This window comes from Sus scrofa, chromosome 17 (genome assembly GCF_054392235.1).
Source record: "Sus scrofa isolate SSC_HxYL_T2T_F1_AM1 chromosome 17, Sscrofa_HxYL_maternal_Yorkshire_Landrace_v2.0, whole genome shotgun sequence".
Lineage (NCBI taxonomy): Eukaryota > Metazoa > Chordata > Mammalia > Artiodactyla > Suidae > Sus > Sus scrofa.
In genome coordinates this window covers 60,008,520-60,036,151 of record NC_139399.1, presented here as the reverse complement: position 1 = coordinate 60,036,151, position 27,632 = coordinate 60,008,520, and the positions used below count along the sequence as shown (strand labels likewise).

At 56.0% G+C, this 27,632-nt stretch overlaps 1 protein-coding gene across 10 annotated transcripts in view; it reads right to left on the bottom strand.

Annotated features, from left to right (window-relative positions):
- The window catches only part of BCAS4 (breast carcinoma amplified sequence 4), a 67,670-nt gene that overhangs the window by 18,721 nt on the left and 21,317 nt on the right, over positions 1-27,632 (bottom strand). For 3 of the 10 annotated variants that reach the window (XM_085002609.1, XM_085002610.1, NM_001123082.1), the window contains 2 exon segments: positions 18,942-19,043; positions 11,172-11,306 (listed from right to left, as the gene is read on the bottom strand). In XM_085002609.1, the coding sequence (XP_084858735.1) occupies positions 11,172-11,306; positions 18,942-19,043 (237 nt within the window). 10 annotated transcript variants of the gene reach the window in all.

The following is a 27,632-nucleotide window of genomic DNA, read 5'->3' as shown; positions in this document are numbered from 1 at the left end:
GCCCAGGCCCTGCCCTGGGTGTCAGATGAACAGGTGGCCCATGGCAGGGAGGAAGCACAAGAGGGGCTCAGAGGGGACCCTGGGGGGCCCGACCAATCAAGACGCAGCATCACCTGGGATGTTCTCGGGTGAGGCCTCTGCTGAGGAGACCCGTTCCTATGCTGCCACCTCAGCCAGAAAAGCCACCGTCCTGGCACGAGGCATGGGAAAAAGAGGCTGACCCATGGGGGAGAGTGGCTCGGGGGCCAGGGAGCTGCCCCATCCAAGGCCCCCGCTGGCGGGATCTGTGGTGCCTCTGCACAAGCACATGGGGTGGAACCATCAGCCCCTCCAAACAACCCCAGCGGCCATGAGCACGGAGTACCTGCTGTGTGCTCAGGACTCCAGGGGCCGAGTGGCGCTCGGGATGTGGACCTTGAGCCAGACAGCTGGGGGGCTCCTCTTCCCTCCTCGTGTCGCATGAGGGCCAGCGACCCCACCTCTCCCCGCTTCAGCTGCTCTTTTGTAAAATGGGCCCAACGATGGCAGCCCGCCTCCCTGCAGCCGCAGAGCCTGAGTAGCGAGCGCCGAGGGCAGCCGTCCTCAGCCGCTACAAGCCTCGGCACCCGATAGAAGTCCACCGAACAGAGAGGGAATCGTGGCTGTCCAAACCCTCAACCCCGTCCCCACCTCACAGAGGGAAGCGGAGACCCGGCTCCCAGGCCATGGAGCCAGCCAGCAACACGGCCAAGGCACAAGCCCAGGGCTGCTGGGCTCCAGAACACCTGCTTTCATTTCTTTTCCAACAATTTATTCTGAAGTGTTCCCTATTTATAGGACAGGAGCAAAAGTCAAGGGGGGGCTGTGACAAGCCCCACGTGCTGCTGCCTTGTTTTGACAGGGGCCACTCACCTGCACAGGGCGGCCTACCCTGGGGCAGCTTAGCATCCAGGGGACATGTGGTGATTTCTGGACGTCTTTTTGAGTGTCACAACTTGGGGGGGGTGCCACTGGGGTGGCAACCAGGGATGCTGTTGATCCCCCTGCGACGCGCAGGAGAGACCCGCCACGGAGGATGGGCTGGGCCCAAATGTCAATACTGCCGAGGCTGTGACACCCTGGTTGGCGTCCACGCTCTCAACCACCCCCTCCGAGCGCTGCAGGGTCGGGTCCACACACCTGCGAGAATCGGAGGAGGGGGTGCATCATGATCCGGGAGCCGGGACGGCAGAGTGTCTCTATGAAGGGCGACCTCGAGGGTTAGAAGAGTGGAGACTGGAGGCTGCACCTGTCGACACGTCACATACGACGGAGGAAATAGCAAACGTCGGCTCAGAAAGTACGGATGCCCAACAGAGGGTATTTGGAGAAGAGCACGCCCCATCACCCGCCTTGGCTGGTGCTGCATCCAGTGGAGCCCCTTGCGGAAGAGAGCCAGTGCCAGCCCTGGACCCTACAGCCCTCACATCCCCGGTGATGCGGTGATGCCCCCTGCCTAGAAGATTCAAAGGGCCAGGCTGGGCAGGGACAGCCAGGTGCCCCAACCATGTGGTTCACGCCCTGGGCCCGGCAGGGGAGCCTGGTCCCCACTGCACAGGCACTGGAGACGGGGGCCCGTCTGGCCAGAGCAAGCTGCCTGGGTTCACGGGTCCCAGTGAAGCTCCCCAGTGGACACAGAGCAGCTGTCAAGGTGCAAGGGGCTGGGGGCGAAGCCAGGGCGGGTACCCAGCTGTAGGAGCTGTGGACAGGACTGCAGGCGGCTGGGCCCTACAGCTCGGGGAGTCCTGATCTGATCGCGCAGCGCGGCCTCCGGCCTCCAGGCCCATCACCGCTGCTGTGATTATCACCTGTTCTCTCCCTCCCTCAGGGTGCTGCACCTGCCAGACTCTGTAGTAGACACCAATTTACCGTGGATCTTTGCTGAGACTCAGATGGAGGCCTATAGGCCAAAAGGCCCCCTGAAGAGATTTCTTTGAACCTCTCAGATTTTTTTTTTTTCTTTTTAGAGCCACACCCATGGCATATGGAGGTTCCCAGGCTAGGGGTCCAATTGGAGCTACAGCTGCCAGCCTACACCACAGCCACAGCAACACAGGATCCGAGCCACATCTGCGACCTACACCACTGCTCACGGCAACACTGGATCCTTAACCCACTGAGCGAGGCCAGAGATTGAACCCGCAAGCTCATGGTTCCCAGTTGGATTTGTTTCTGCTTCATCATGACGGGAACTCCAGATGTGTTTTCAAAATCAATTGATTTCACATGAAAATCTGCATCCTCAACCTCCCTTAAGACAAATCAAGGTCAGACCACTCTGGGCCTCTGTTCCTGGCTGGATTAGAGGGCCCCTGCCTCTTCCATTGGCCACAGTCCCCACCCAGCCCCTCTGCCTCACTCAGGGCCCTACCTGACCCCAATCTTTGACGTTTGAGCCCTGGGCCACAAAGAGTATTAGATTCTAGAATCAAGTGGGGCCAACACCTGGCTAAATTCAAATGTCCTGACTTCTCTGAGCCTCAGTTTCTTTATAAAGTAAAAATGGAAACAGTACCTACGAAACAGGTGGGTGTGAGGATGAAACAAGCTAAGGCAGGTAAAGTGCTAGCTTGCGTTGACCCAACGAAGAGCCCAGAAAACTGGCTGCTGGCACCAGCATCGTCAGAACTACTATTAGAAGCCAAAGACGAGACAGTCCCGAGCGCTGAGAAACTCTTAGGCTTGGGGAACAACAGGCGAAAGCACAGGTGACTCCCCGAAGTGCTGTGTCAACAGGGACTGGGGAGCCCAGAGGAACACTGTCTGGGGGAATCCAGGTGGCTTCCCAGAGTGGGTAACAAGTAACAGAGCCTCGAACAATGAGTAAACACTGCCGGGCAGGGAGCAGGAAGGGTCTTCTAGGCAGGGACCGGCATGTGCAAATGCCACAGACCGTGCCCCCCAGATCCAGCAGGGCAGGGCCCAAAGATGCTTACAGGTAGTGCCCTTGATGTGGTGGTGCCAGAAGACCATGCACTGAGTGGGTCCCACCGACCAGGGAGAAGTTGGGGTGCTCCCACGTAGGCCTCAACAAACAGTGCCCCCCCCAACTAAAACCCCTTCTTGTGGAAAGGAATGTTCTCTCCACTCAGCCTCGAAACTTTACCAAAAATGCAATGCTTGAGAAAAATGTGATTCCCGCACCAGCCTGCCAGGAGCCCTCTGTCCCTCCCCTGCCAGCGTGCCACCAAGTATCTGGAGTTAAACAACTCTGTTAACGTAAGTAGCTCCAGGAGGGCCAGTCTGGCGGGGGGCTGGCAGCGGGGCGGGCTAGGGACCCAGCACCACTGGGCTCTGCATTGTTGCGTTAATATTTGCCATCTGCTCATGTTGCATTTTTACCGCAAGGGATGACGGGGCAGAAGGAGCAGGAGAGGCCGCTACAGGCCTGGGAGAAGGCACCACGGACTCGCCGCCGCCTTCTTTGTGTTGGTGCCGGGGCCGGGCCTCCACCACCGAGATAAAGCCCCGGCCAAGCTGGGCCTCCTTCCGGGAGTCCCCCTCCAGGGGGACTGGGAAGAGGCGGGGGGAGGGGAGAGGAGGGAGCGGGGGCAGGGGCGGGGGGTGGGGGGGGAGGCGCCAAGCCTGGCACAGACGACTCCTACAGGCCGAGCCTGGGCAGGGCAGCCCTGCCCGCAGCCTCCCCTACCTCCAGGGAAGCCCAGGAGGCCGCCCCGAGCCTGGAGAAGTTGGGGGGAGAAGGGGGCTTGCTTCCCAGGGCCATGGAAGCCTTAAGCGCATCCAGGGACAAGTATTTCTTGAACACCTACTATGTGCTCAACCCAGGAAGGAAACTCAAAGGCCCACAGGCAGGTAATGACAATGGGTGACTTGGGCCACGTGATGGATCAGGAGGGTCCCTGCTCAGGAACCCAGGCCTCTGCTTTTTCGAGAGAAAAGCACACGTAGACATGCTTCTGTGACGTGTGCTTTGTTAAATGCTGGCAACTAATTCAAATTGAATATATACATATATCAAGTTGGTAGGGCCGACTGGGCCCAAGGGTCTCCACCATCTAGCTAGTCCCGCACTCAGGAAGGTCACAGACGGAGGGGAGAGACTCTGAACAAGGTCAAAGCTGGATCAATCCTGGCTCTGCTGCCTAGGCTGTGTGACCAGAGGCAAGTGAACAGCCTTCTCTGAGCCTCAGGACAGCCCTCTCTGATTCACGAGTGATATCATTTACCTCCAGGGTTTTTAGAGAAAGTCGAGGCACAGCCAGTCCTTCATGCACGCGCTCAACACAACTACAACAGGTGGGACAACAGGGGATGCTCGGTCATCCTGCTGGCCGCCAGTCACGATGCTCCAGAAAGCTGAGGGCTCCCGCTGGGGCTGGTGCAAAGTGGAAGATGCCAGGCAAGAGCTTTTCTACTCTTCCCTGGTCCCAAAGGCCTCTGAAGAGGTGGGGGCCATGAGATATCGGCTATCAGCCTAACATCCAGAGCTGGGGAGTGCGCTGGGTTGGACCCATGGATTTTTCTCCCAAGATGTTTAACATTTAGAAAAATGAGTTGCTGCTTTTTATTGGCTCTTTAGAGCACCCCCCCCCCCCGCGCCACATGGAGGTTCCCAGGCTAGGGGTCAAATTAGAGCTGCAGCTGCTGGCCTACACCACAGCCACAGCCATGCCAGATCTGAGCCGCATCTGTGACCTACACCACAGCTCACGGCAACACCGGATCCTTAAACCACTGAGCGAGGCCAGGGATAGAACCCGCAACCTCATGGTTCCTAGTCAGATTTGCTTCCACTGAGCCACAACGGAAACTCCCCTAGTTGCTGACTTTTAGACAGTAGAAGACTTATATAAAACTCCACATGTCCAGCTTTCTTCCCTAAACAGGAAAATCTTTGGCCCCCCCTTTCTACAAGGCTGCTTCCAGAAATCTCCACCCCTAGAGATAAGGCAGGGGCTCTGTGATTCGCCACAGTCCCCACCACTCCTTACTGTGTCACCCCTGGCAGACGTGCTCATTTATGTCACCAGACTGCTCCGTGGGCAAGTGTGGACCGAACAGGTGCCCAAGTGCAGGCCAGGCCGTGATCCGTTCTGGCAGCCTGGCTCCGAGTGGTGTCAGGACTTGGCCGCTAGTGGCTTCACTATCCGCCAAAGAGCCTTCTCTGGAAAGCACCGCCCTAGTATCCATCAGAAAAATAAATCAAGCTAACACCTCGTGAACAAGCTCTTTTGGCTCCGCCGAAGACAAACAGTGGTTTGCAACCAATTAGCAAGGCTGTTTCACGGCCCTGGGCACTGGAGCGGAGCAGAGGGCCCAGTGCAGTCAGCTGAACCCTCATGGGGGCACCACGCCATGACCGGGGCTGGGCCAAGGGGACAGTGTGACACCTGACATGGTTTCCATGTCCTCCAAGGCCTGAGGCCCTTATGGCTCCAGCTCCATCTCACTTTCGCTTCCCCATGTGCCTGAAATGACCTCCAGGCTTGAGGGATCCCCTGGGTGCTTGCCCTGGGCGCCTCCTCAGGCGGGGTCTCTGGGACCCAGTCATGTACTGGGAGACCTGGACCCCCCACCCGGAGCCCCTTTTCCTTTCTTCCAATTGTACGAGGACCCGCAGACCCAGCGAGCAAGGCTTCCAGCGAGCTCAGGACACAGCACGAGGTGTTTCCAGGCTGAGGAACTGTACCCCTAACAGGCGAATTCTGAAGCTTCGAGGGCACCCCCACACCCTGCTCGGCTCTCACGGTCAAGTCTAAACAAGAGGCTGCTGACCCTGAAAGCCAGCCTTCGCTCTGGGTAGAGAGAAAGCCCTGGAAATCCCCAAGCAGAGCAAATTCACCAAGTCACCCCCCTGCTATGAGCCCTTCCGGGGCTCCCCGTGGTCCTTAGGACAGTGTTTAATCCCTTCGTGTGGCCTGAGACCCCGCCCAACATGGCCCTGACCTTGGCCTCGTCTCCCATGCTCTCCCCCGGCTCCCTCCCCCGGTGGGACTTCCTGCTATTCCTCAGGCACCAAGCTCAGGCCACTGCAGAGCCCTGGTGCCTGCAGCCCCCCCGCCTCCCCCCCCCCACCGCGGGAGCACCCTTTCTTCTGACGTCAGGCTGCTCTCACTCACCAGTCGGGTCTCAGCTCCCTCAGAGCAAGCCAAGGCCCCCTTCAGAAATGACAAGCTACTGAAGTTTCTTAGGATCTGGTCACTGCCTCTATTCTTCCACCAGACACAAGCTTCCTAAAGCAAGAGATCACAGCTCTCTCCCAAGGCAATGCGGGGTAGAGTTAAGAAGGAGGGTTCTGGAAGCCTGGCTCCGAGCGGTGTCAGGACTTGGCCGCCAGTGGCTTCACTATCCGCCAAAGAGCCTTCTTTGGAAAGCACCGCCCTGGTATCCATCAGAAAATAAATCAAAACAATACCTCGTGAACAAGACGGCGGCTCAGTGTGGTTCAGTGGAAATGAATCTGACTAGCATCCATGAGGTCGCAGGTTTGATCCCTGGCCTCACTTAGTGGGTTAAGGATCCGGCATTGCCGTGAGCTGTAGTGTAGGTCATAGACGCGGCTCGGATCTGATGTTGCCGTGGCTGCGGCGTTAAGCCAGTGGCTACAGCTCTGATTCAACCCCGAGCCTGGAAACCTCCATATGCCGCGAGGGTAGCTCTAAAAACCGAAAAAAAGAAGGTGGGTTCATATCCTGATGCCCAGCTGTGTGGCCCTGAGTAAGTTACTAAACCTCTCTGTTTCTCAGCCCCCTCACCTGTAAAACGGGGATAAAAATAGCACCTCCCCCATGGGGTGTTGAGGGTTGAGAACAGTGCCTGGTACTTCAGGGCTGGGTCTTTGTCACCGTGACCACAATACCTGCTCACGGCTGACGGACTAGGGAGACCGACGTGAACCATTATGTACCTGCTTCTTTTCCTTTTTCCTTTTTAGGGCCGCTCCTGTGGCATATGCAAGTTCCCCGGCTAGGGGTCCAATTGCAGCTGCCGGCCTGCACCACAGCAACGCTGGATCCGAGTCACCTTTGTAACCTACACTGCAGCTCGCAGCAGCACCAGATCCTTAACCCACTGAGTGAGGCCAGGGATCGAACCTGCATCCTCACAGACACTGTGTCAGGGTCTGAACCCCCTGAGCCCCAGCAGGATGTCCCCAAACCGTTATTTACAGGCCAAGACGATTTTCCAGACCCGCCCATGCTTGGCACTCTCCCTCTGAGAGTTCTGGAGTATTTTTCTTTTTCTTCCCACAGCTTTAGTGGAAGAGGCCCTCACCCTCTCGCATCAAATCGAAACCAGTTTTCTAGCAATCAAAGCCTTTCTTGATCAAGTGCATGTCTGCTGACCATTAAGCTATCGGAGGCCTCCTGAAGCTAAGCGACGGTCACCCAGCTAAAAAAAGTCACAGCAAAGAGAGGTACAATTCTGAGTGAAAATCGTGGAACATTCTAGGAATCAACATAAAAGTATAACTGGAACCTTCACTGTGGAAGAGTGTGTGAACATGGACCTTGGTGCCACGAAAAGATGTACGCCAGGATTCAAGCTGAAGCATGGACGCGGGCACAGTTTTATGTCTGGGCACACAAGGCCCAGGGCACCAGGCCAGCCCTCACCTCCGTCTGGGCACTGACCATGTGCTTCTCTGGCTGCTCAAGTCAGAGGCAAAAGGCCTGGCCTCCGGCGCTGGCTCATTACAAGGAGGTCCACTCAGCTGGCACCCAGGCCGGCCCCGGCCTCAGCTGGCACCAAGTCACATGGGCAGGGGTGGGCCTGGGTGTACGGTGCTGGGTGGGGTGGGGGGACACCAGCCCCACTCCTGATGTGCTGGGAGATCCCAGCTCCACCCCCGCCCAACGCTGAGCCTCTGCACTGCATCTGCAAGGATGGAAGAGGAGCGAGGGCGAAGAAGGCCAGGGGGGCAGGTGGGGCTGGCAGTGTTAGAAAAACACGGATCAGTTTTTTCCCCTGTCCCTGTCCCTCCCCAGGGACTCCTGTTCAGCTGGAGGAGGAGCAGGGGGTGGGAAACCTCCCTGCAGAAGCCCCCCCCACCCCCAGCTCCCTGGGTGAGGGCAGACCGGCTCCCTCCCCATGGGGGCGCCCCCGCAGATCCCCTGACTCTGGGAGAGCCTGGGGGCAGCAGCCAGCAGCCTACCTCCTCTGAGGGGACAGGACCCAGGAGCCCCTGCCCCATACCAGCTCCAGGAGACGGAGGAGGGGAGATGGGGACGAGAAGGTGGAATTTGGGCTTGTGCCAAGGGCCTCTCCCTGCGAGGGGTGCCTGGTGTGGACAGTGAGCGTGACAGCAGCAGTCAGTGGAGCGTCCCCCTCGAGTGGGCACTGGGGAATCTGGCCGGGGACAGCGTGGGGTCCTGGCTAGGCGGGAAGTCCAGGCGGAAGACAAGGAGAACCACGCGGGGGCTCTGCCAGAAGCCCTCCCCGCACCGCAGCTCCAGTGGTCAGAACCGGGCCCAGAGAGACCCAGCAGGGCCAAGGCGTGCAAAGTACAGACACCGGGCCCAAGGCTCACAGGTTCAGATCCCAGCCCCGCCCTTTCCTGGGTGGGCAAGCATGCGAGCCTTTGGGGCTTCAGTTGCCTCATCTGTAAAACAGGGGCAGTGACTAGAGCACAGTGGGGGATGTGAGGGGCCTGCTGTGCCCCAACACACACCGTGACGACCATTATTCTAGAAGGGCCCTTCCAGCTTGCACCCTGAGTGCAGGTGTAACCCTGGAAACCCAGGGATTTGCACACGCGTGTGCACACACTCACTTGCATCGCCTGCCCCAGACAAAGCCCTCCCATAGCCAAGATCAACATGCCGGGGTTGCTGAATGACTCACCACCCCCGGCTGGAACGCATTTCCTGGAACAAGTCACCACAGGTAGGCCTGGGGGCCCCCCCAGTCTGGTAGAGATGAACGGGTGCAGGTCCCGGCACGCCCGGCCACACCCTGGTGGGATCCTGCGGCAGCAGTGGGCGGGGGAACCCCACCTCACGGCCCCGAGTTCCTACCCCGGCACTGACCTTGAATGCGTGACGCTCCTCCTCGGAGCTGTGGTCTCTGCCACTAAGTGAGGACACTAGTGCCAACCACAAGGGGACAATTGTGCAGATTATAGGAAAAGACTGTAAAATGCAGAGACCAAGGAACCAGCGGCCTCTGCTGTTAGGATACGTGCCACGGACCACAGGCAGCCAAGGTCCTCTGTCCTTCCTTCCCCGTGGTGCTTCTCAGCCGTCGGCGGGCAGAGCACTGTGTGACTAGGGGGCTCCTGATCACCCCGAACAGTCACTGTACCATGGGGGAGAGAAGGACCAAAGAGGCAGCTCCTGACTTCACTGTTGTTGGAAGGCAGGAGATTGCATCTGTCGTGAGAGGGGACAATCCTAGAGGGCTTCTCAGAGGAGGTGGTGTTATCTCCAGCTCTAAAGGATCAATAGGAGTTCAGAGGCCATGAGAGCTGAGAGACCACGGTCTAGCTGTTACTGGCCTTGGGCAAGTCACTGACTGGAGGCAGGCAGGTAAGCAGCATGTGCCTCGGGCAGGTGTAGGAAAAGATGGAGCAGTGGGGACCCATCAGGGACAAGAGAGTGACACCCAGTCAGGCATCCTGAGCCAAATAGAACGAGTTCATGCCAGGCCAAAGGGGCAAGACTGCAGCTCCTTCCGTTTCCCCATCTGCCAAGGGGGGACGGCGCTCCCACCGAGGGCAAGGATGGCTGGGAAAGGTGACCGAGTCAATACGCAAAACGCCTCCGCAGCGCCTGGAACGCTGAAAACCCTCAATAAACGAGCCGCTGTGATAACACTAAGTGGAGACATGAGGCAGGCGGGGGGCAGGCAGGAGGGACAGAGAAAACAGAGCAGAAGGGGACCCGCAGGCAGAGCCCAAGGAGCAGCCAGAGACCCGCTGGGGGCAGGACAGAGCAGCTGGCTGGGCAAGTCCGGGGAGACAGGTCAATCAGGGCTCAAATCTGGCCTTGTCACTTGTCACTGTGTGGCCTCGGGCAAGCCCTTTCACCTCTCTGAGCCTCGGTCTCCTGTAAAATGCGGTGATGATAAAAAGTAACTTCCTCCAAAGACTGCTGAGGATTAGATGCTATAAACAAGAGCACAGAAAGCACTCAGAACAGATCTGACATGAGCTGCTACAACGATCAAATCCAGCTTAGGACGGCGTTTCTCAAACTCAGCACTGCTGGCCTTTAGGGCTGGATGATTCTCTGGTGGGGGGGACTGCCATGTACACTGCAGGGTGATTAACTGCATCCCTGGTTTCCACCCGCTTCGTCCAATCGTGACAATCAAAATATCTCCAGACACTGCCCAGAATCCCCTGGACTCGGGATCAGCAGACGTAAGCTGCAAAGACAGAGGCATCTTAAACACAGAAGGTCCCCACTGCAGGATCAGTCTGGCCTCAGCTTTTCCATCAGTAAAAGGGACACAATGAGCCTTCCTTTCTTTTTCTTTTCTTTTCTTTTTTGATCTTTTCAGGGCTGCACCCGCGGCATATGGACGTTCCCAGGTTAGGGGTCGAATCAGAGCTATAGCCACAGGCCTACACCACAGCCACAGTAACACCAGATCTGAGCCACATCTGTGACCTGCATCACAGCTCACAGCAACGCTGGATCCTTAACCCACTGAGCAAGGCCAGGGATCCATCCCACATCCTCGCCAGGATGGGAACTTGATCCTTCCTTTCTCATGGGGAAGCAGGGAGGACCCCAGGAAGGCAGCGAGGTGGGAGGGAGAGGCCTGGGCAAGCTGCTGGCTGGGGCCCTCCCACCATCCCTGCCCTTCTGGTCGGCTGCAGGCTGACTGGTGCCTTGGGAAGGGGGACCCTGCCTGAATCCTGGGAGACACGCTGAGCTCATTCTTGGGTGTGGAAGGACAGGCGGGCGGGGCCCCAGGGGGACCACAGGGGCTCGGCAAATAGCAGGCACTCAAGAAATGGGGGGTGGCGAAGTGAGCAGCCACAGCACAGAAGCCTGCAGCAACTCAGGGCCAGCGGAGGCGCACGAGGGAGGGCCTGTGACGCCCCAGCCCCCTGGCCAGCCCCCCACCCAGCCAGATGCTGCTTCCTGTCTGCAGAAGGCAGCCGTGCCCTTTGAACTCCCACTTCCTGAGCCCCCTCCCCGCTCCAGGGTCTTGGAGGGGGCAGGGAGGTGGGGGATACTCACGTTCCTGAAGGCGGGGAGCCCCGAGGAGCCCAGCCACTTCCGCAGGGCCTGTGAGAGGGCCCCGTGGTCCCGCTCGGCCTGAAGCACGTGGGCTTCCAGGAAGGAGACGTGGTGCCCAACCATCTTGACAAAGGCCTGGCGAGAGAAGGGAAAGCCGGTGACGCCACACGTGTGCACACTGGGTGGGCTCCTGGCTGTGCTCCCCTCTTCAGCCCTGGCCCTGAAGTCAATGCCTCCAGCCTCCCTCCACGGGGGAACTGGGGGAGAATTCCGGAAGCGCCTGCCTGGCTGGTTGGGGGGTGGAGGGGGACCTTCGGAATCCGTGATGATAACAGTGACACCTCTCCTTGGTGGCCTGGCCTGGCACCTTCTTCCCCTAGCAGCCCGCTATTCAGCTTCTATTTTATGGAGGAAGGAAACTGATGCTCAGAGAGGTTGGACCACATGCCAAAAGTCACACAGGAAGTGGCAAAGAGGGGACTCCAGTGGCACAGACGTCTTTATGAAAAATGATCTTTTGGAAATCATGCACTTTTACAGTGGATGGGTATTGGGGAGTCTCAAACTCAGAAGGTGCCAAAGGGCAGGCAGGTGACAAGTGGGTGAAGTGGGCTGAGTGGGTGAACTGGAATGCTGGGTCCTGGCCCACGGGGGATCATCCAGCTCCGGGTCTCTAGTGCAGAACCTCCAACCTCAAAAGAAAAGACAAGGCTGGGGGTTCGCGTCGTGGCTCAGCGGAAACGAATCTGACTAGCATCCCCAGCTTCCTCATCTTCCTAGCCCTCCTCTCCTCTGAACTTCTGGTCTGCTTGTTCCCGGTCCACATCCTTCCAGAACGTGAGTTCCGAAAGAGCAGGCGCTGAGTCAGTGCCGTTCGCAAGGCCAAGACCAGGGCCTGGTCAGCTGGAAAGGGCAGGTGTGAATGCACGCGTACATGCATGACTGAAGGCACGCACGCAGCAACGCGTGCATGTCTGTATGAATGAATGCATGCATCCTTAGCAAAAAGACACCGGGTGAACCCAGCACGGTGCCGTTGCAGTGCTGCTGCCGCCCTGTGGGTCTGGCAGGGGCAGAGCTGAAAGGCTCGGAATAAGCCACATCAGACGTGCCCGTGTTGGGGGAGGGGAGATGACAAGGAGCCACAGGCCAGGAAGCTTCCCCTGGCCTTGCTCGGCCAGCACATCTGGTTGTAAAACGTGAGAGTCCTGCGGTCCCTGCCCCCAGCCGATTCCAATTTTACGCTCCCTGGGCTCAGAGCCGGCGAGGAGTGTGAGCGCGCTGAGGAATGCTCCCGAGCTCTGAACCGCCTCCAAATGCCTGCCTGCCTGCCTGCCTGCCTGCCTGCCTGCCTGCCTGCCTGCCTGCCTGCCTGCCTGCCTGCCTGCCTGCCGAGAGGGCAGTCCGGCCAGGCCGCGGCCAGGGGAGGCCAAACCTGGCCGGGAAAGCTGATTTGGGAAGACACGACACCCATCCACGCAGAGCGGGGGCGTTGGGGGGTGGAGAGGGGGCAGAGGAGGCGGCGGCTCGTGGTCCACCCTGGGGAGTATAGGTGACTTCTACAGAATTTTCTCTACCATGGAAATGAACTACTTTTATTATCAGAAGAAAGGGGAGGGAGGCAGGGAGGAGGGAAGGGAGAGGGAGGAGGGAGGAAAGAGAGAGAAGGGAAAGTCACCGTTTTAAATAATATATTTGTCTCCTTCTGGCAAAGGTCCCCAGCTTCAGAGCAGAGCCCAGTCCAGAAAGGGTGACAGTGCCAGGCACTGAGGAGGGATCAGGGGCACAGCCTTTTGCAATCCCAGCTCCACCACGTCCTGGCTGTGTGCCCCGGGGCAAATCACCCCACCTCTCTGGGCCTCCACCGCTTTCTCTATAAAAGAGGACTAGTAACGGGACCTTCCTCCTGAGGCTGCTGTGAGGCTGAAGCAAGTTCTTTCAACTAAAGCACTCGGAGTTCCCGTTGTGGCGCAGCGGAAATGGCTCTGACTAGTGTCCGTGAGGACGCGGGTTTGATCCCTGGCCTCGCTTAGTGGGTGAAGGATCCAGTGTTGCCGTGAGCTGTGGTGTAGGTTGCAGATGCGGCACGGATCCCACGTTGCTGTGGCTGCGGTGCAGGCCGGCGGCTGCAGCTCTGATTGGACCACTGGGAACCTCCATATGCCATGGGTGTGGCCCTAAAAAGACAAAAAACAAAACAAACAAACAAAAACCCTAAAGCACTCAGTCCCTGGCTCCTAGCAGGTGCTCAATAAATGTTAGTTTTTCTCTAGCTGAGAGGTCACCCTGTGCTTCCCAAGCACCTCACCCCCACCTCAGTGGGTCACACAACTTGGGCTCCCTGGAAGTCTCTGCCACTTTAGACCCTGGGGCCCCTAGCTGGCCGGGCCAGGTGACAGGCCTGCAACCCAAATTCTGCCCCTCAGCCTGTGAGCAACGGCCACCACCATAATAATCGTTTGTCCTCACTGAACACCTGTAAGACACCAGGTGCTGGTGAACAAATACCCCCAAAATGACAGAGTACCCCCGCCATCTGCACAGGAGAAAAGCGACATTGAGAGGGTAAATGAGTTACCCAGGGGGCAGATTTGAGGCCCAGGAGGTCTGACTCCGGAATCCATCTGCCTCAGTATATTAGGTTCTGACAGGTCCTAAGTTGGTTTTTCTTCTCTTTCTCTCTTTTTTTAGGGCCATACCTGTGGCCTATGGAAGTTCCCAGCTAAGGATCAAGTCAGAGCTACAGCTGCCGACCTCCACCACAGCCCCAGCAGCGCAGGATCCTAGCTGTGTCTGCGACCTACACCACAGCTCACGGCAACGCCAGATCCTTAACCCACTGAGCGAAACCAGGGATCAAACCCGCATCCTCACAGAGACTAGTCAGTTTCTTAACCCACTGAGCCACACTGGAACTCCAGGTCCTAAGTTTTCTTGTTCTAATATCACACACAGCTTCCCGGGAAATATTTATTCTATTTGTCCTGAAATCCAGGCCCGTCTTGGACTAACTTAGTTTTTCTACCTTTTAATAGAGACCCAGTTCCAGAGAAAACTCTCTCTACTCCAAGGGAAGCAGCAGCCCAGGGGGTTAAGAGGAAATTCCACTTGGGCTCATTGTCGGGGAGACTCCAGGGGCAAGTGGGGACTGTGCCAGCCTAAGGATTCACACCCCACTGAGGGGGACGGCTACTTCTCAGCTCTAGCTGTTCTGAGGGAGTGAAAGGGCAGATAACCTGGGGTCGGGCTTCTAATACCTGGCTGCCCAGTACAGTACTGGATCCTGCTGGCATCTGAGTTTGAAATCTCCCTCTAAAATTTATAGTAAATGGAATTCCCATGGTGGCTCAGTGGTAGTGAAACTGACTAGTATCCATGAGGACGCGGGTTTGATCCCTGGCCTCGCTCAGTGGGTTAAGGATCCAGCGTTGCCGTGAGCTGTGGTGTAGGTCACAGACGCGGCTCGGATCCCACGTTGCTGTGGCTGTGGTGGAGGCCGTCAGCTGTAGCTCCGATTTGACCCCTATCCTGGGAACTTCCACTTGCCATGGGTGCGGGCCTGAAAAAAAAAAAAAAAAGCAACTCACAGTAATTGCTGGTTGGAGAGTAAAATGCTGTCAACACTTTGGAAAACAGTTTGGGTAGTTCATAAAGAGTTATCACATGATCCAGCAATTCTAGTCCTAGGTATGTACCCGAGAGAAACAAAAACGTATATTCACACAAAAACCTGGGCATGAATGTTCATAGCAACATTATTCACAATAAGCCAAAAGTGGAAACAACCCCAGGATCCATCACCTGATGAGTGGACAAACAGTGTGTGGAAGAGCCACCTCTACAAGGGAATACTATTCAGCCATAAAAAGGAATGAAGTCCATGCCTCAGCCTGCATGAACCTTGAAAGCATTATGCAAAGTAAAGCAAGCCAGACACTACTGGCCACACATTCTATGATTCCATCAATATGAAATGTCCAGAAGAGGCAAACCCACAGAGACAGAGAGATTAGTGGCTGCCAGGGGCTGGGGTGGGGAAAGGTTGCTAAGAGGAATGGACTTTCTTTTGGGGGTGATGAGATATTCTGGAATTAGAGTGGTGATGACTACACCATCCTGGTAATCTACCTAGCTTCTCAACGGTACACCTTCAAAAATAATCACCTCGGACTTCCTCGGGAGGGAAAAGCATAGCGACTGCCTCCCTCTGGTCAGCTCTGTCATTCTCCAAACAGGCTTCAAACCTCACCAGTGGCCCCTACACGGTCAGCCCACACCCACCTCCAGCCTCAGGCCTGACCCTGAGCTCTAACCCACCCACAACTGCCCCAGAGGCCTCGCTCTTTCTGGCCCCCGGACTTTTGCACAAGCTGTTCCCACCCAGACTGACTCCTCCTGTCTTTCGGGCCTTGGTGTGAAGGTCCTGCCGGTGGGGAGTTATCTCTGTTATAGGTCTGGTCAGGTCCCCCGTGGCTTTGCGGCTGCTCCCACAGCCCACCTATCTTATCAAGAAGGGGACTAAGAGTCCTGCCCCAGCTTCGTTCTCAGCACCCATCTCAGGGGAGTCCATAGAGAGTATCTGAAATGTTTGTTGAATATTGGTCAGATCTGGGTTTAAGAACCTCATGTCTGGGAGTTCCTATAGTGGCACAGCAGAAACCAATCCAACTAGGAACCATGAGGTTGTGGGTTCAATCCCTGGCCTTGCTCAGTGGGTTAAGGATCTGGCATTGCTGTGGCTGTGGTGCAGACCAGTAGCTACAGCTCCAATTAGACCCCCAGCCTGGGAACCTCCAAATGCTGCGGGTGCGGCCCTAGAAAGATTAAAAAAAAAAAAAAAAAGAAAGAAAAGAAAAAAGAAAGAATCTCATGTCTGTTAGGAAACTGAGGCTCAGAATCTGCTCGAGGTCACACACTAGGAAGAGGGAACTTCAGGACCTGAGCCCGGGAGGTAGGTCTAGAGTCAAGGCTCCCAGCCAGCGGTGATGCTGGGTATCACAGTGGGGGGAGGGGAGGGTGCCACTGGCATCTCATGGGGGGAGGGGTGGAGGCTGCTACACCCCCTGAGGTGCCCAGGACGGGCCCCAACACACAGACGTTCAGACCCAGAGGGTCAACAGCCCCAAGGCTGGACGTCCTGCACTAGGGCTTACGCTCCTGGGGCTGTCCTGTCTCTCCAGCGGCTTCCCGTTCCTCAGGAAAGAGGCCAAGTCCCGACCTTGCAGCGAGAGGCCCCGACCGTGGGACTCCTGCTGCCCGACGTCTCCAGCCCCACTCAGGTCATCACCCCCCTCACCGCGATAATCTGGCCACCCCAGGCCCCCTCCCCTGTCCCCACCTCCCTGCTGCCCCAGAGCCAAGACCCCTCCCACCGCTGAGTCTCTGCCCGAGCTGTGCCCGCCCCCACCCCCTCCAGGGGCCTGCGGGTGCCACTCCTTGGTCCCTGGGTCCCTACTTCCCTCTAGGGCACTCGCCTCCCTCTGAGTCGCCCTTGGCGCGTGTGGTCAGCAGAATTATGCTCTCCCAAATGTCCCCATCTTCATTCCAGAACCTGTGGACAGATCCCCTCCCACGGCCGAAGGGACTTGGAAGACGTGACCAAGGATCCTGAGCTGGGAGACGGTCCTGGATTGTCCAGGTGGGCCCAGGGGAGTCACATGGGGCCCGAGGAGATGGGTGCAGGAGGGTCACAGTAGGACAGGGCCTGGACGATGGGGAAAGAGGCCAGGAGCTGAGAGGGGCAGACGGCCCCCAGACACCAGAAAAGGCCAGGAGGTGAATTCTGCCCCCAGAGCAGAGCCTATGGAAGGAACCAGCCCTGTGGCTCCTGCTGACTCCATCTGGACTTCTGGTCTCAACAGCCATGAGGTGAATAAATTCGTGTCATTTTCTTTCTTTTTTTTTTGGTTTTTAGGGCCACACCTGTAGCACATGGAGGTTCCCAGGCTAGCAGTTGAATCGGAGCTGTAGCCGCTGGCCCACATCACAGCTCAGGGCAACTCCAGATCCTCAACCCACTGAGCGAGGCCAGGGATTGAACCCACACCCTCGTGGTTACTAGTTGGATTCATTTCTGCTGAGCCATGACGGGAACTCCCCAAATTCAAGTCATTTTAAAACACTATAGGATTTCTCCTGGGGCACCGTGGGTTAAGGATCCGGTGGTGTCACTACAGTGGCTCAGGTTGCTGCTGCGGCGTGGGTTCAATTCCTGGCCTGGGAACGTCCATAGGCTGCCAAAAATAAATAAATAAATAAATGAAAATAAAATAAGGGATACAACTTTAAAAAAAATTTTTTTTTAGAAGACACTACATTTGTGGTGATTTATAAGAGCAACTGCGGGAAACTACTATGGTAACGCCTGGCTGCGGGCCTCTCTCGGCTGGAATAGGGCCATGGGCTCTGCCTGCCCTTCACACCGTGACAGCCCCACCGTGGCGCACAGTAGGCCCTCGGCCAATGTTAGCCGACTGAATACGAAGGGCAAACAAACTGGGCTTGAGCCTTGGGCCAGCCCACGCGAGGCAAAGCCCCAGGCCTACAAATCCCCACTTCCTTTCCTCTTTCAAACGTGCAGAATAAATTTCAAATGAATCAGCTCTTCCAAGGGCAAAGTTTTAATTATATTCCTGCCTCCTTCTCTGCTGACAAGAATGGTAATTCCCTAATTCCCTGCTACGTCCAGGGCTGACAGCCACGCTCCCCTCCTCCGCAGCTCGGAGGGGCGAGGGTCCCCTCCAACCAGGGGACCCCTACTGGATGGTACCCTCCTCCCGGCTTCCTGGTCCCTCGCTGAGCAAGGACCAGAGACCCCAAGCCGAGGGCCCTGATCTGATGAAGCACTTGGGCGCTGGAGGATGTGAGTGGAAGTCTCAGCTTCACGGAATGAGCTGGCTGGACCCCTGGGAGGTGGCGTGCCTCTCCGCTGGGAGATGGGACAGAAAGGGGACCAGCTGCGCAGTGTGGCCAAGAAGAAATGAGATATTAACACACCTTCGCCCGGGACCCACGCAGGGAAACGGCAGGTCAAACAGGTCAGCCGTGGGGTGACAAGCCGTGGCGGGGATGGTAGTGACATGCAGAGCACATGCCTCATCTGAGGGGCAGCGGCCGCCAGCCCTACCGGAACACAGCCTAGGGACAGGAAACACCCTCTTTCTCAGCCTGTGTCATCGTCACGTGGGGGTTTATGTATGGAAAAATCCACTGAATTGTACAAGTGTGATGTGTGTGCACTTTTATGCATTTAAACCTCAAAATATTTACAGAAACGTGGGCCCAGCGTTCCCAATGCTTCTGATTTTTATATAGAGTACCCCAATTTTTAAATGGGATACTTTATATAAATTCTTATGTGTCCCATGTACACACTTTTTCTTTTTACAGCCGCACCTGGAAATTCCCAGGCTAGGGGTCGAATCCGAGCTACAGCTGCTGGTCTACACCACAGCAACAGCAACTCGGGAATTCAAGCCACGGCTGCGACCTACACCACAGCTCACGGCCACACCAGATCCTTAACCCACGGAGCGAGGCCAGGGATTGAACCTGTGTCCTCACAGACACCAGCTGAGTTCTTAACCCACTGAGCCACAATGGGAACTCCCCTGATCCGTCACGTTTCTAGAGTATCATGTGACGGTGGGCCCTATGCTCACCACCAACCCCTGCGCTGGGTCTGTGGCCTGACATGGCCAAGGAAGACAGGATCAACAGCCAGGACAGGCTCACGGAGCTCAGGAAGCAGGTTCCCTCTCCTGGACTTACCTCCAGCTGGTCCACTTTGGCGTAGATGCCACGCATGTCCATCACCTTGGCCTTAAGGAGTGGGATGTTTTCTTCCAGGATCTGTGAGGTGTCACTCCTGATCTGCAGGGAACGGGACAACTCGTCAGGCCCTCTGCCCCGGCCGCACAAGCTCCCACCTGCCCCGCCCCGGGGTTGGCCAGGCTCCGCAGAGACCTCACCGATGGCTGAGACCCCAAGATGCATCCTGCCCAGGGCCAGGCCCAGGAATGATCCAGAATCCCGGGGGGACCAACCCCACCGCCTCTCAGGACCGAGACCCACCCAGGTATTATTTACTGAATTGCAAATTAATTGTTCCCTCCAAACACCCCAAACACGTGCTCCAAACGAAGTTCCTTTATTTTGTACATCACTGATCTGGAGTGAGTGGAAAGTCAAGTCTCTTCTCTAAACTGAGGTCAAGGTAAATTGAGTTTCTGTTACACCGGAACTAGTCATATTAAAGAAAAGCTTTAATAATAATCATTAGCCTAATAATGTTAATGAAAACCACAAATCTCATTATCTCGGTCCTTCCTACATACAGCCACTGTGCTGATAAGTACTTCCTGCCCATCATGCATCTCATTTCATTTTTTAAATGTGTCTTTTTAGGGCCACACCCGCAGCATATGGAGGTTCCCAGGCTAAGGGTCGAACCGGAGCTACAGCTGCCAGCCTGCACCACAGCCACAGCAGCGCCAGAGCCAAGCCATGTTTGCACTCCACCACAGCTCACGGCAACACTGGATCCTTAACCCACTGAGCGAAGCCAGGGATCGAACCCGAGTCCTCATGGATCCTAGTCAGGTTCTTTACCCTTGAACCATGACGGGAACTCCCTCATTTCATTTAAAATTTTTTTGCACTTGGAAGGACCCCGAAAATGACTGTGAACTTTGTGAAGCCTCATCTTTCCCCTGATAACTGAAATGGGGCACTCACAACTCCATCTTCCTTAGAGCCGAAAGAACCAAGCCTAAGTGTGTGTGAGTGAGTGTATGTGTGTGTGTGTGTGAGTGTGTGTGATAATGAGAGATTCCACTTCCATGTTACCATGTCCTGATCAGGCAGAGAGGCAGCACACACTGCTCCCAGGTTCTAGCGAGCATCTGGATCCCCTGGGGGGGTAGCCTGTCAAAATGCTGATGCCCGGGCCCTTCCAAGTCTGGTCTAGTTTGTGTGGGGTCGGCCGGGAATCTGTTTTCAGCCAAGCTCCAAAGCCACGCCAGAGCGGGGGTCCGGGGACCATCAGAGACACACCGGGGGACACACTAGGACTCAGACCTGAGTTTGACTTTGGCTCCACCCTGAGCGCAGGCGGGCAAGTCCCTGTCCCCTCCGAGCCCTCCTCCGCTTCTCCAGACAGGGAGGCAACCACGATGGTCCTCGCTTCCTTGGGATGCGCTGAGGACGGAGAGGTGAGCGGGCTGCGGGGCAAGGCGTGTGCCGGCATCGTCTGACATGGTCCTCGATGAGCCCCACCTCCTGATAGGATCCCTGCCCGGAACCATGGGCTGGACCTCGAGACTCAATTCGAAAGAAGAGGCATCCGCCGAAATGAGACATGGCCCTGCCGCCTGGCTCATGCTTGCCTTCCCCGACCCCCTCTTTGTCTCACCTGCCCCCTCCCAGCAGCTGTGATGAGGCAAGACGGAGAGGCCCACGTGGCCAGAAACCGAGGGCAGCCTCCAGCCAACAGCCAGTTAGGAACTGAGGCTCTCAGTCCAGGGACCACAAGGAACTGGATCCTGCCCAGAAGCACTGGCTCTGCCTAGATGTCATCCTGCCCCAGGCGAGCCCTGCGATGACAACGGTCCTGGCCAACACCTCGATGGCCGCCTGTGAGGGACCCTGAGCCACATGGCCCGGCTGGGCTGAACCAGATTCCTGACCTGCAGACTCTAGCATGTAATAAAGATCACCGTTTAAGTCACTAAGTTTGGGGGGCAATTTGTTACACAGCAATAGGTAACTAATACAAAGTGACAAGGCAGCACAAAACTTTGATTTGAAAAATGGTTTTGAAAGCTGTATCCATTTTCCCTCGTCCTTCTGCCTAAGTGTCGGAGGTGTGTGCTGCTCCTGCCACTCTGCTCCCATCGCTGTTCAGCATGACATTTCTCTCCTTGCCCTGGATTTCGCAGAAGCCACCCCACGGCCTGCACATCTAAAACCAAGCTCTTGGAGTTCCCACCGCAGCACAGCAGAAACGAATTTGACTAGTATCCATGGGGATGCGGGTTCAATCCCTGCCCTCACTCAGTGGGTCAAGGAGCTGGTGTTGCTGTGAGCTGTGGTGTAGGTTGCAGACAAGGCTCGGATCCCCTGTCACTGTGGCTGTGGTGCAGGCTGGCAGCTGTAGCTTGGATTCGACCCCTTGCCTGGGAACTTCCATATGCTGCGGGTGTGGCCCTAAAAAGCAAAATAGAAATAAAAATAAAACCAAGTCCTTCCCTCCTGGTTCCCCTCATCCAGTGAGGGTACTGCCTCTTGTTGGGGACCTGACTCCAAACCCACTGTCCTAAGACACCTCCCTTTTCCATGCCCTGACCCCACAGAGCAGCCCTGAGAGTGTTGCATCTGGTGACAGGCTGCCTGGCTTCAGACTCTGTCCTGATCTCTCTGTGCCTCAACTTTCTCATCTCTAAAATGGGAATCCGACTAGTGCTTCTCCCAGAAGAATGCTTTGGGGATTACACAAGATCACCCGTGTCTGCATGTGGCCCACGTACGGGCCTCATGGGGCCCACAAAGTATTTTGGTTTTCATTTTTTAAATTTTCTTTTCTTTTTTTTTTAGGGCTGAGCTTGTGGCATATGGAAGTTTCCAGGCTAGGGACTGAATCAGAGCTGCAGCGGCCAGCCTACGTCACAGCCACAGCAACATGGATCCGAACCACACCTGCAAACTTCGCTGCAGCTCGCAGCAACGCCAGATCCTTAACACTGAGCAAGGCCAGGGATCAAACCCACATCCTCACAGACACTATATTGGGTTCTTAATCCACAATGGGAACTCCTAGTTTTTAAATCTGAATTAATTTCCAACCTCAAAACTTCACGTGGGGCTCCGGGGAGAAATGGCTGATTCTAGGGCTGGGGCAGGGATAATACAAAAAGCCTGGAGCACCTGTAGCTCCAGAAAGTAAAAAAGTGTTAAAAAAAAAAAATGGGGTACATCGAAGGAACCCAAAAGCCAAATGGCCCAGATAAGGACAATATGAACAAGAGAATAATGAAACTTTTTGGTTTTTTCTGTTTTTTTTTTTTGGTCTTTTCTAGGGCCACACCGAGGCACATGGAGGTTCCCAGGCTAGGGGTCGAATTGGAGCTGTAGCCACCAGCCTACACCAGAGCCACAGCAACGTGGGATCCGAGCCGCATCTGCAATATACACCACAGCTTGCGGCAACACCAGATCCTTAACCCACTGAGCAAGGACAGGGATCGGACCCAGAACCTCATGGTTCCTAGTGGGATTCGTTAACCACTGCGCCAGACGGGAACTCCAAGAATAATGCAACTTTGTGTTTAACCACAAGTATAAAGTAAATGAGCACAAGTGTGATGGGAACAGGGGATTGAGCCGGCGAGGGAAAGGAGGAAAGGGTGATGTTCCCATGGAGTGAGGCCCTGCGGGCGTCCTGTGCCCCTCCCTGATGTCACGTGATGAGAAGGCACCTCCGCCTCCAGGAAGCGTCTCCAGAAACTCCGCCTAACCACAAGGAAAGCATCAGACAAGCCCAAATCAAGGGACTGTCTACAAAAGGCCAGACACATACCCTCAAACTGCCAAAGTCATGAAAAGTCAAGAAAGAATGAAAGTGCCACAGACTGGCGGTGCCTACGGAGACACCCCAGTGCAAGGCAGTGCGATGTCTCGGACGGGCTCCTGGAACAGAGAGAGGCCCCTGGTGGGAAGCAGGGGAAACGGGAGTCCCGCACACCTGCGGTGTTGGTTCCTGGGTTTTGACAAAGGTCCCGCGGTGATGTGGACAGTGGGGGAAACTGGATGAGGCCACATGGGAGAGACTTCTGCACTCTGCGGGTTTTTTGTAAATCTACAACTATGCCATGAGTTCCTACTGTGGCCCACCAGGTTATGAACCCAACGAGCAGGAGTTCCTGTTGTTGCAGCTCAGTGGGTGACTAGAATCCATGAGGATGTAGGTTTGATCCCTAGCCTCGCTTAGAGGGTTAAGGAGCCGGTATTGCCGTGAGCTGTGGTGTATGTAGGTCGCAGGCACGCTTGGATCCCGCGTTGCATGACTATAGCACAGGCTGACAGCTAGAGCTCCGATTCAAACCCTAGCCTGGAAACTTCCATAGGTGCGGCCCTGAAAAGCCAAAAAAAAAAAAAAGCCAAAAAAAAAAAAAAAAAAACCAAAAAAACTGTATTCCAAAATAAAATACATTAATACAGTTTTAAAATATCCAAGTGATTAAAAAAATATCCCAGTCATTAAGTGTGGATTTAGGACTTCTCTTTGAAGTCAGCAGCGTTGGCCACTGGGGACCCACGTCTCCCCAGGAACGAGAGGCTGAGCAGGGGGGTGGCTGCTCCCTGCCGCTGGGACCAAGGGGCACCAGGGCTCCAGTGTCCACAGTTGCCACCACTCCCTAGCGCCTCGCCCAGCCCCCTTCACTCCCATCCATATCCAGCCCGGCTCCTGCAAGCACCTGCACTGTTAGCTGGGAAAAGAGCTCAGGAGCTGCCCTCGTTTCCCCCAGGCCCCGCTAGTGAGAAGTCCACCTTCAACAAGGCGAAACGAGGAGAAATCTCGGCAACGCAGTGAAGAACAGAAACTCCTGTCAAGGTCAGAGCACAGCGGACCAAACATAGATCTTTTTTTCTGTTAATTTCTTCTGTGTTTTTGCTCTTAGGGCCATACCTGCAGCGTATGGTAGTTCCCAGGCAGTGGTTGAGTCGGAGCTGCAGCTGCCCGCCACAGCCACAGCCACGTGGGATCCGAGCCACATCTGTGACCGACACCACAGCTCACGGCAACGCCAGATCCTTAACCCATGGAGTGAGGCCAGGGGTTGAACCCGCATCCTCACGGATACTAGTCAGGTTCTTAACCTGCTGAGGCACAATGGCAACTCCTCTTTGACCTCATTTTATAGGGAACAAAACAGAGAACAACTACCTGAGCTGGCTGAGGTCGCAAAACTACAAAAGTGGGGGATGGAGGATTCTAATCCAGGGGGGTCTGAGGCCGCCCCCTAAGCTCAGAGGCCTGCAGACTTGTTCTATGGGGCCCACCTGGAGCCAGCCTGCATCATGTCTAAAAAGCCAAAAGTACAACCAAGCTGGGTGCCGAGATCTAAAACTAAGGATATTTCCCTTAGAAACCCAGATTTCTGACTTCTTGTGAAAAATCAGAAGAGCTGGCTGCATGGAGCCCATGTTCCACGTGGCAACGATCAGCTGGAGCAGGGTGACAATGGTCCCTGCCACCCCGTAGAGCCTCCCCAACAGGGCGGCCATGGCCACCCGTGCCCGTGCATCTTACAGGGGAGTAAAGCCAAGGGACACGTTTCTTTCCTCACACCCCCCATGTCACATCCTCACACCCCAGGCATCTGAGTTTGTCCTTCGATCCACCACTGAGAACAAAGACATCTGTGAAGAAGCAATGCTTTTTGAGCCTCTGCCAGACGAACCTCCAGCCAGGTTCACCGGCCTGAGAGCCTGGCAGACCCTTCCCCGGCCTGCTCTCTCCGGCCCCCGGAGCTGATCTCCAGAGCCGATCTCCGGAGCCAGAAGTCTGGGCAGCGGATGTAGGGGGTTATCGCAGAGCAAAGACGGCTGCCAGGATGATGCAGGGCCCCGAGGAAGGAGAGCCAAATGCACTTGACCCAGAGCACACACCAACGCCAAATGCAACTGCTGGGCCAAGGCCAACAGGAAATTTTCTCCATTTAAGTGAGCGATGGAGGAGCCCGCTCCCAGCCAGAAGGTGGGCCCGAGGCCACGGAGGATTCTGAGGGCTGGACAAGCCGCCCAACCCCGGAGGGCACGGAGTGGGAAGGCCTCACAAATTCAGTTTCTCTGGATGGCCTCAGCAGTGTCGGACCCTCTGATACCGATGAGGACGACCCCGGGAGCTACTGTTTATGGGTCACTTAATACACAGCACACTGCACGCCAAGCAATTAGTTTTGAGTGTAAGTGATACCCTGTGAAGAGGCCAGGCCTCAGCGGACAGCTCGATGAATCGGTACCTGCGTTTCCATCTCTGGAACCACGACCTAGACCAGTGCACGGACTGGCCCCCCTCACCCCATTAGCTCCCTCAGGCCTCCTCTCACTCACGACCACCCTCCCAAGCGAACCTCTCTCCGACTTTCCTCACCACGGATTCTTTTTTTTCTTGCTTTTTAGGGCTGCCCCAGTGGCACATGGAGGTTCCCGGGCTAGGGTTGCACTGGAGCTGTAGCTGCCTGCCTACACCACAGCCACAGCCACAGCCACGCAGCATCTGAGCCACATCTGTAACCTACCCCACAGCTCACGGCAACGCCGTATACTTAACCCACTGAGCCATGCCAGGGATCGAACGCGGGTCCCCATGGATACTTGTTGGGTTTGTTAAGCACTGAGCCACGACAGGAACTCTGACCATGGACTGGTGTGGACTTTTTTTCCCATGCCCAAAGCAAGTGGAAGTTCCCCGGCCAGAGATCCAACTTGAGTTACGCAGTGACACCATCAAATCCTTAACTGCGAGGCCACCAGGGAACTCCCGGTTCTGTCTATTCTTGAACTTCATTTTTATGGAGCGCCACACAGGAAGTATTCTCTTCCTCAACAGCATGTTTGCGAGAACCACACATGTTGTTGTGTGTGGCAGGTCACCGCCGCGCATTCCAGCATAGGAATCAACAACAGTTTATCTGCCCGTTTCTACCGCTGATGGACGCTGGGGCTGTTTCCGGTCGGGGGCAGCAAGAACCGAGCTGCTAGGAACATTTGCGTGCAAGTCTCTGTGGATGTTTGTTTTCATTTCTCAAGGGTAATTACCCAGGATGAGACCCGCTGGGCTGGAGGGTAAGTGGATGTCTGACTTCACAAGAAACCGCCGTGATTCCCACCGCGGCTGTCCCTTTCTGCATTTCCAACAGCCCACGAAGGAGACTCCCAGCTGCCCCTCATCCTCCTCCACGCGTGCTACGGTCCGTCTTTTTCATTTTGGCCACGCCAGTGGGCGTAAAGGACCCAGTCCCAGCTCCTCGTCTACCCCATGACGTAACTCTTTGGAGACGGGTACCATCGGCAGCAGGGGAAAGAGGGCCACGAATTCTATACGTTCTTTCCACGAAGAGGTGGGGTCTGTGTCCCCTCCCCTGGGGTCTGGGTGGGCTATGTGGCTGCTCTGACCAATAAACTACAGCAGAAGTGCCACTGTGTCAACCGCCAGAGCCGAGCCTCCAAAGGCTTGGATTTCCCATCTGCAGGACTGCTTGCGCTGGGGGCCCGACCGCCAGGCCGTCAGGGAGCCCACGCTGGCCACTGCGTGGAGGAGGGGTACGCCAACCGGTCCTCAGCTGTCCGGCCCCCCCAGCCCGGACATCAGACGAGTAAGAGGAGGAGACACCGCGGACATCCCCACTCCAGCAGGTGCCACCCGGCTCAGACGAGCCGTGCCCTCTGTGCCCTGTCCTGGCCCACATAATAAATTGGTGGTCGTTTTGCTAACTTTCGGGGTAGAAGGATACTGTAATAGGTAATCAGAACCATTATCTCCATTTAACAGAGAGGGGACGTGCTGTGCCCAACTGAGGTCCCCCACTGGGAAGAGTCAGGGCTTGAAGTGATGGCGTGTAGAACTACACGTCAGGTCAGGACAGGTGTGAGCACATGGGGGTGAGTGTCGGTCACCTGAGTCACCCGGGTCTGGCAGAGGACTTACTACTTCAGACCAGAGGCTGGACTTTCATTTTTTTCTTTCTTTCTTTTCTTTTTTTGTTTGTTTGTTTGTTTTTTTGCCTTTTCTAGGGCTGCTCCCTCGGCATACGGAGGTTCCCAGGCTAGGGGTTTAATCGGAGCTGTAGCCACTGGCCTACACCAGAGCCACAGAAATGTGGGATCTGAGCCACATCTGTGACCTACCCCACAGCTCATGGCAACGGTGGATCCTTAACCCACTGAGCGAGGCCAGGGATCAAACCCACATCCTCACGGTTCTTAGATTTGTTAACCACTGCGCCATGACGGGAACTCCTGGACTTTCACTTCTAATAGACTCATCTTATTGGAAACGAAGCATTTCTCTCTGGACTGTGCACCAAGGAGCCAGACCTTTCTGGGACCTCTAACTTGATCAAAGGCCAAAGCTGGGTCCTGGGGACAGTGGTCCATGGTGTGACATCACCTGCCTACCAGAGGTCCCTGCTCATCCCTAAGCGTGGATCAAAAGAGAAAAGGAGGTCCCAAGTCAGGGCCAAGAGCTGGACACTGGGCACAGACACAGCAGGTAAGCTAAACACTAGCACAGAGCCTCACAGGAGGAGCTGCAAATGCTAAGTGCTTGCAGGGGCCATGACGGCAGGTACTTGGTGCATTTTATCATCCGTGCAGACATGCTCACGTGCGTACAAATACACTGACACGTCCTCACTTCCAGGGCTCCCCGGGCAGCATCTCTTCCACCCATTTCTTCTT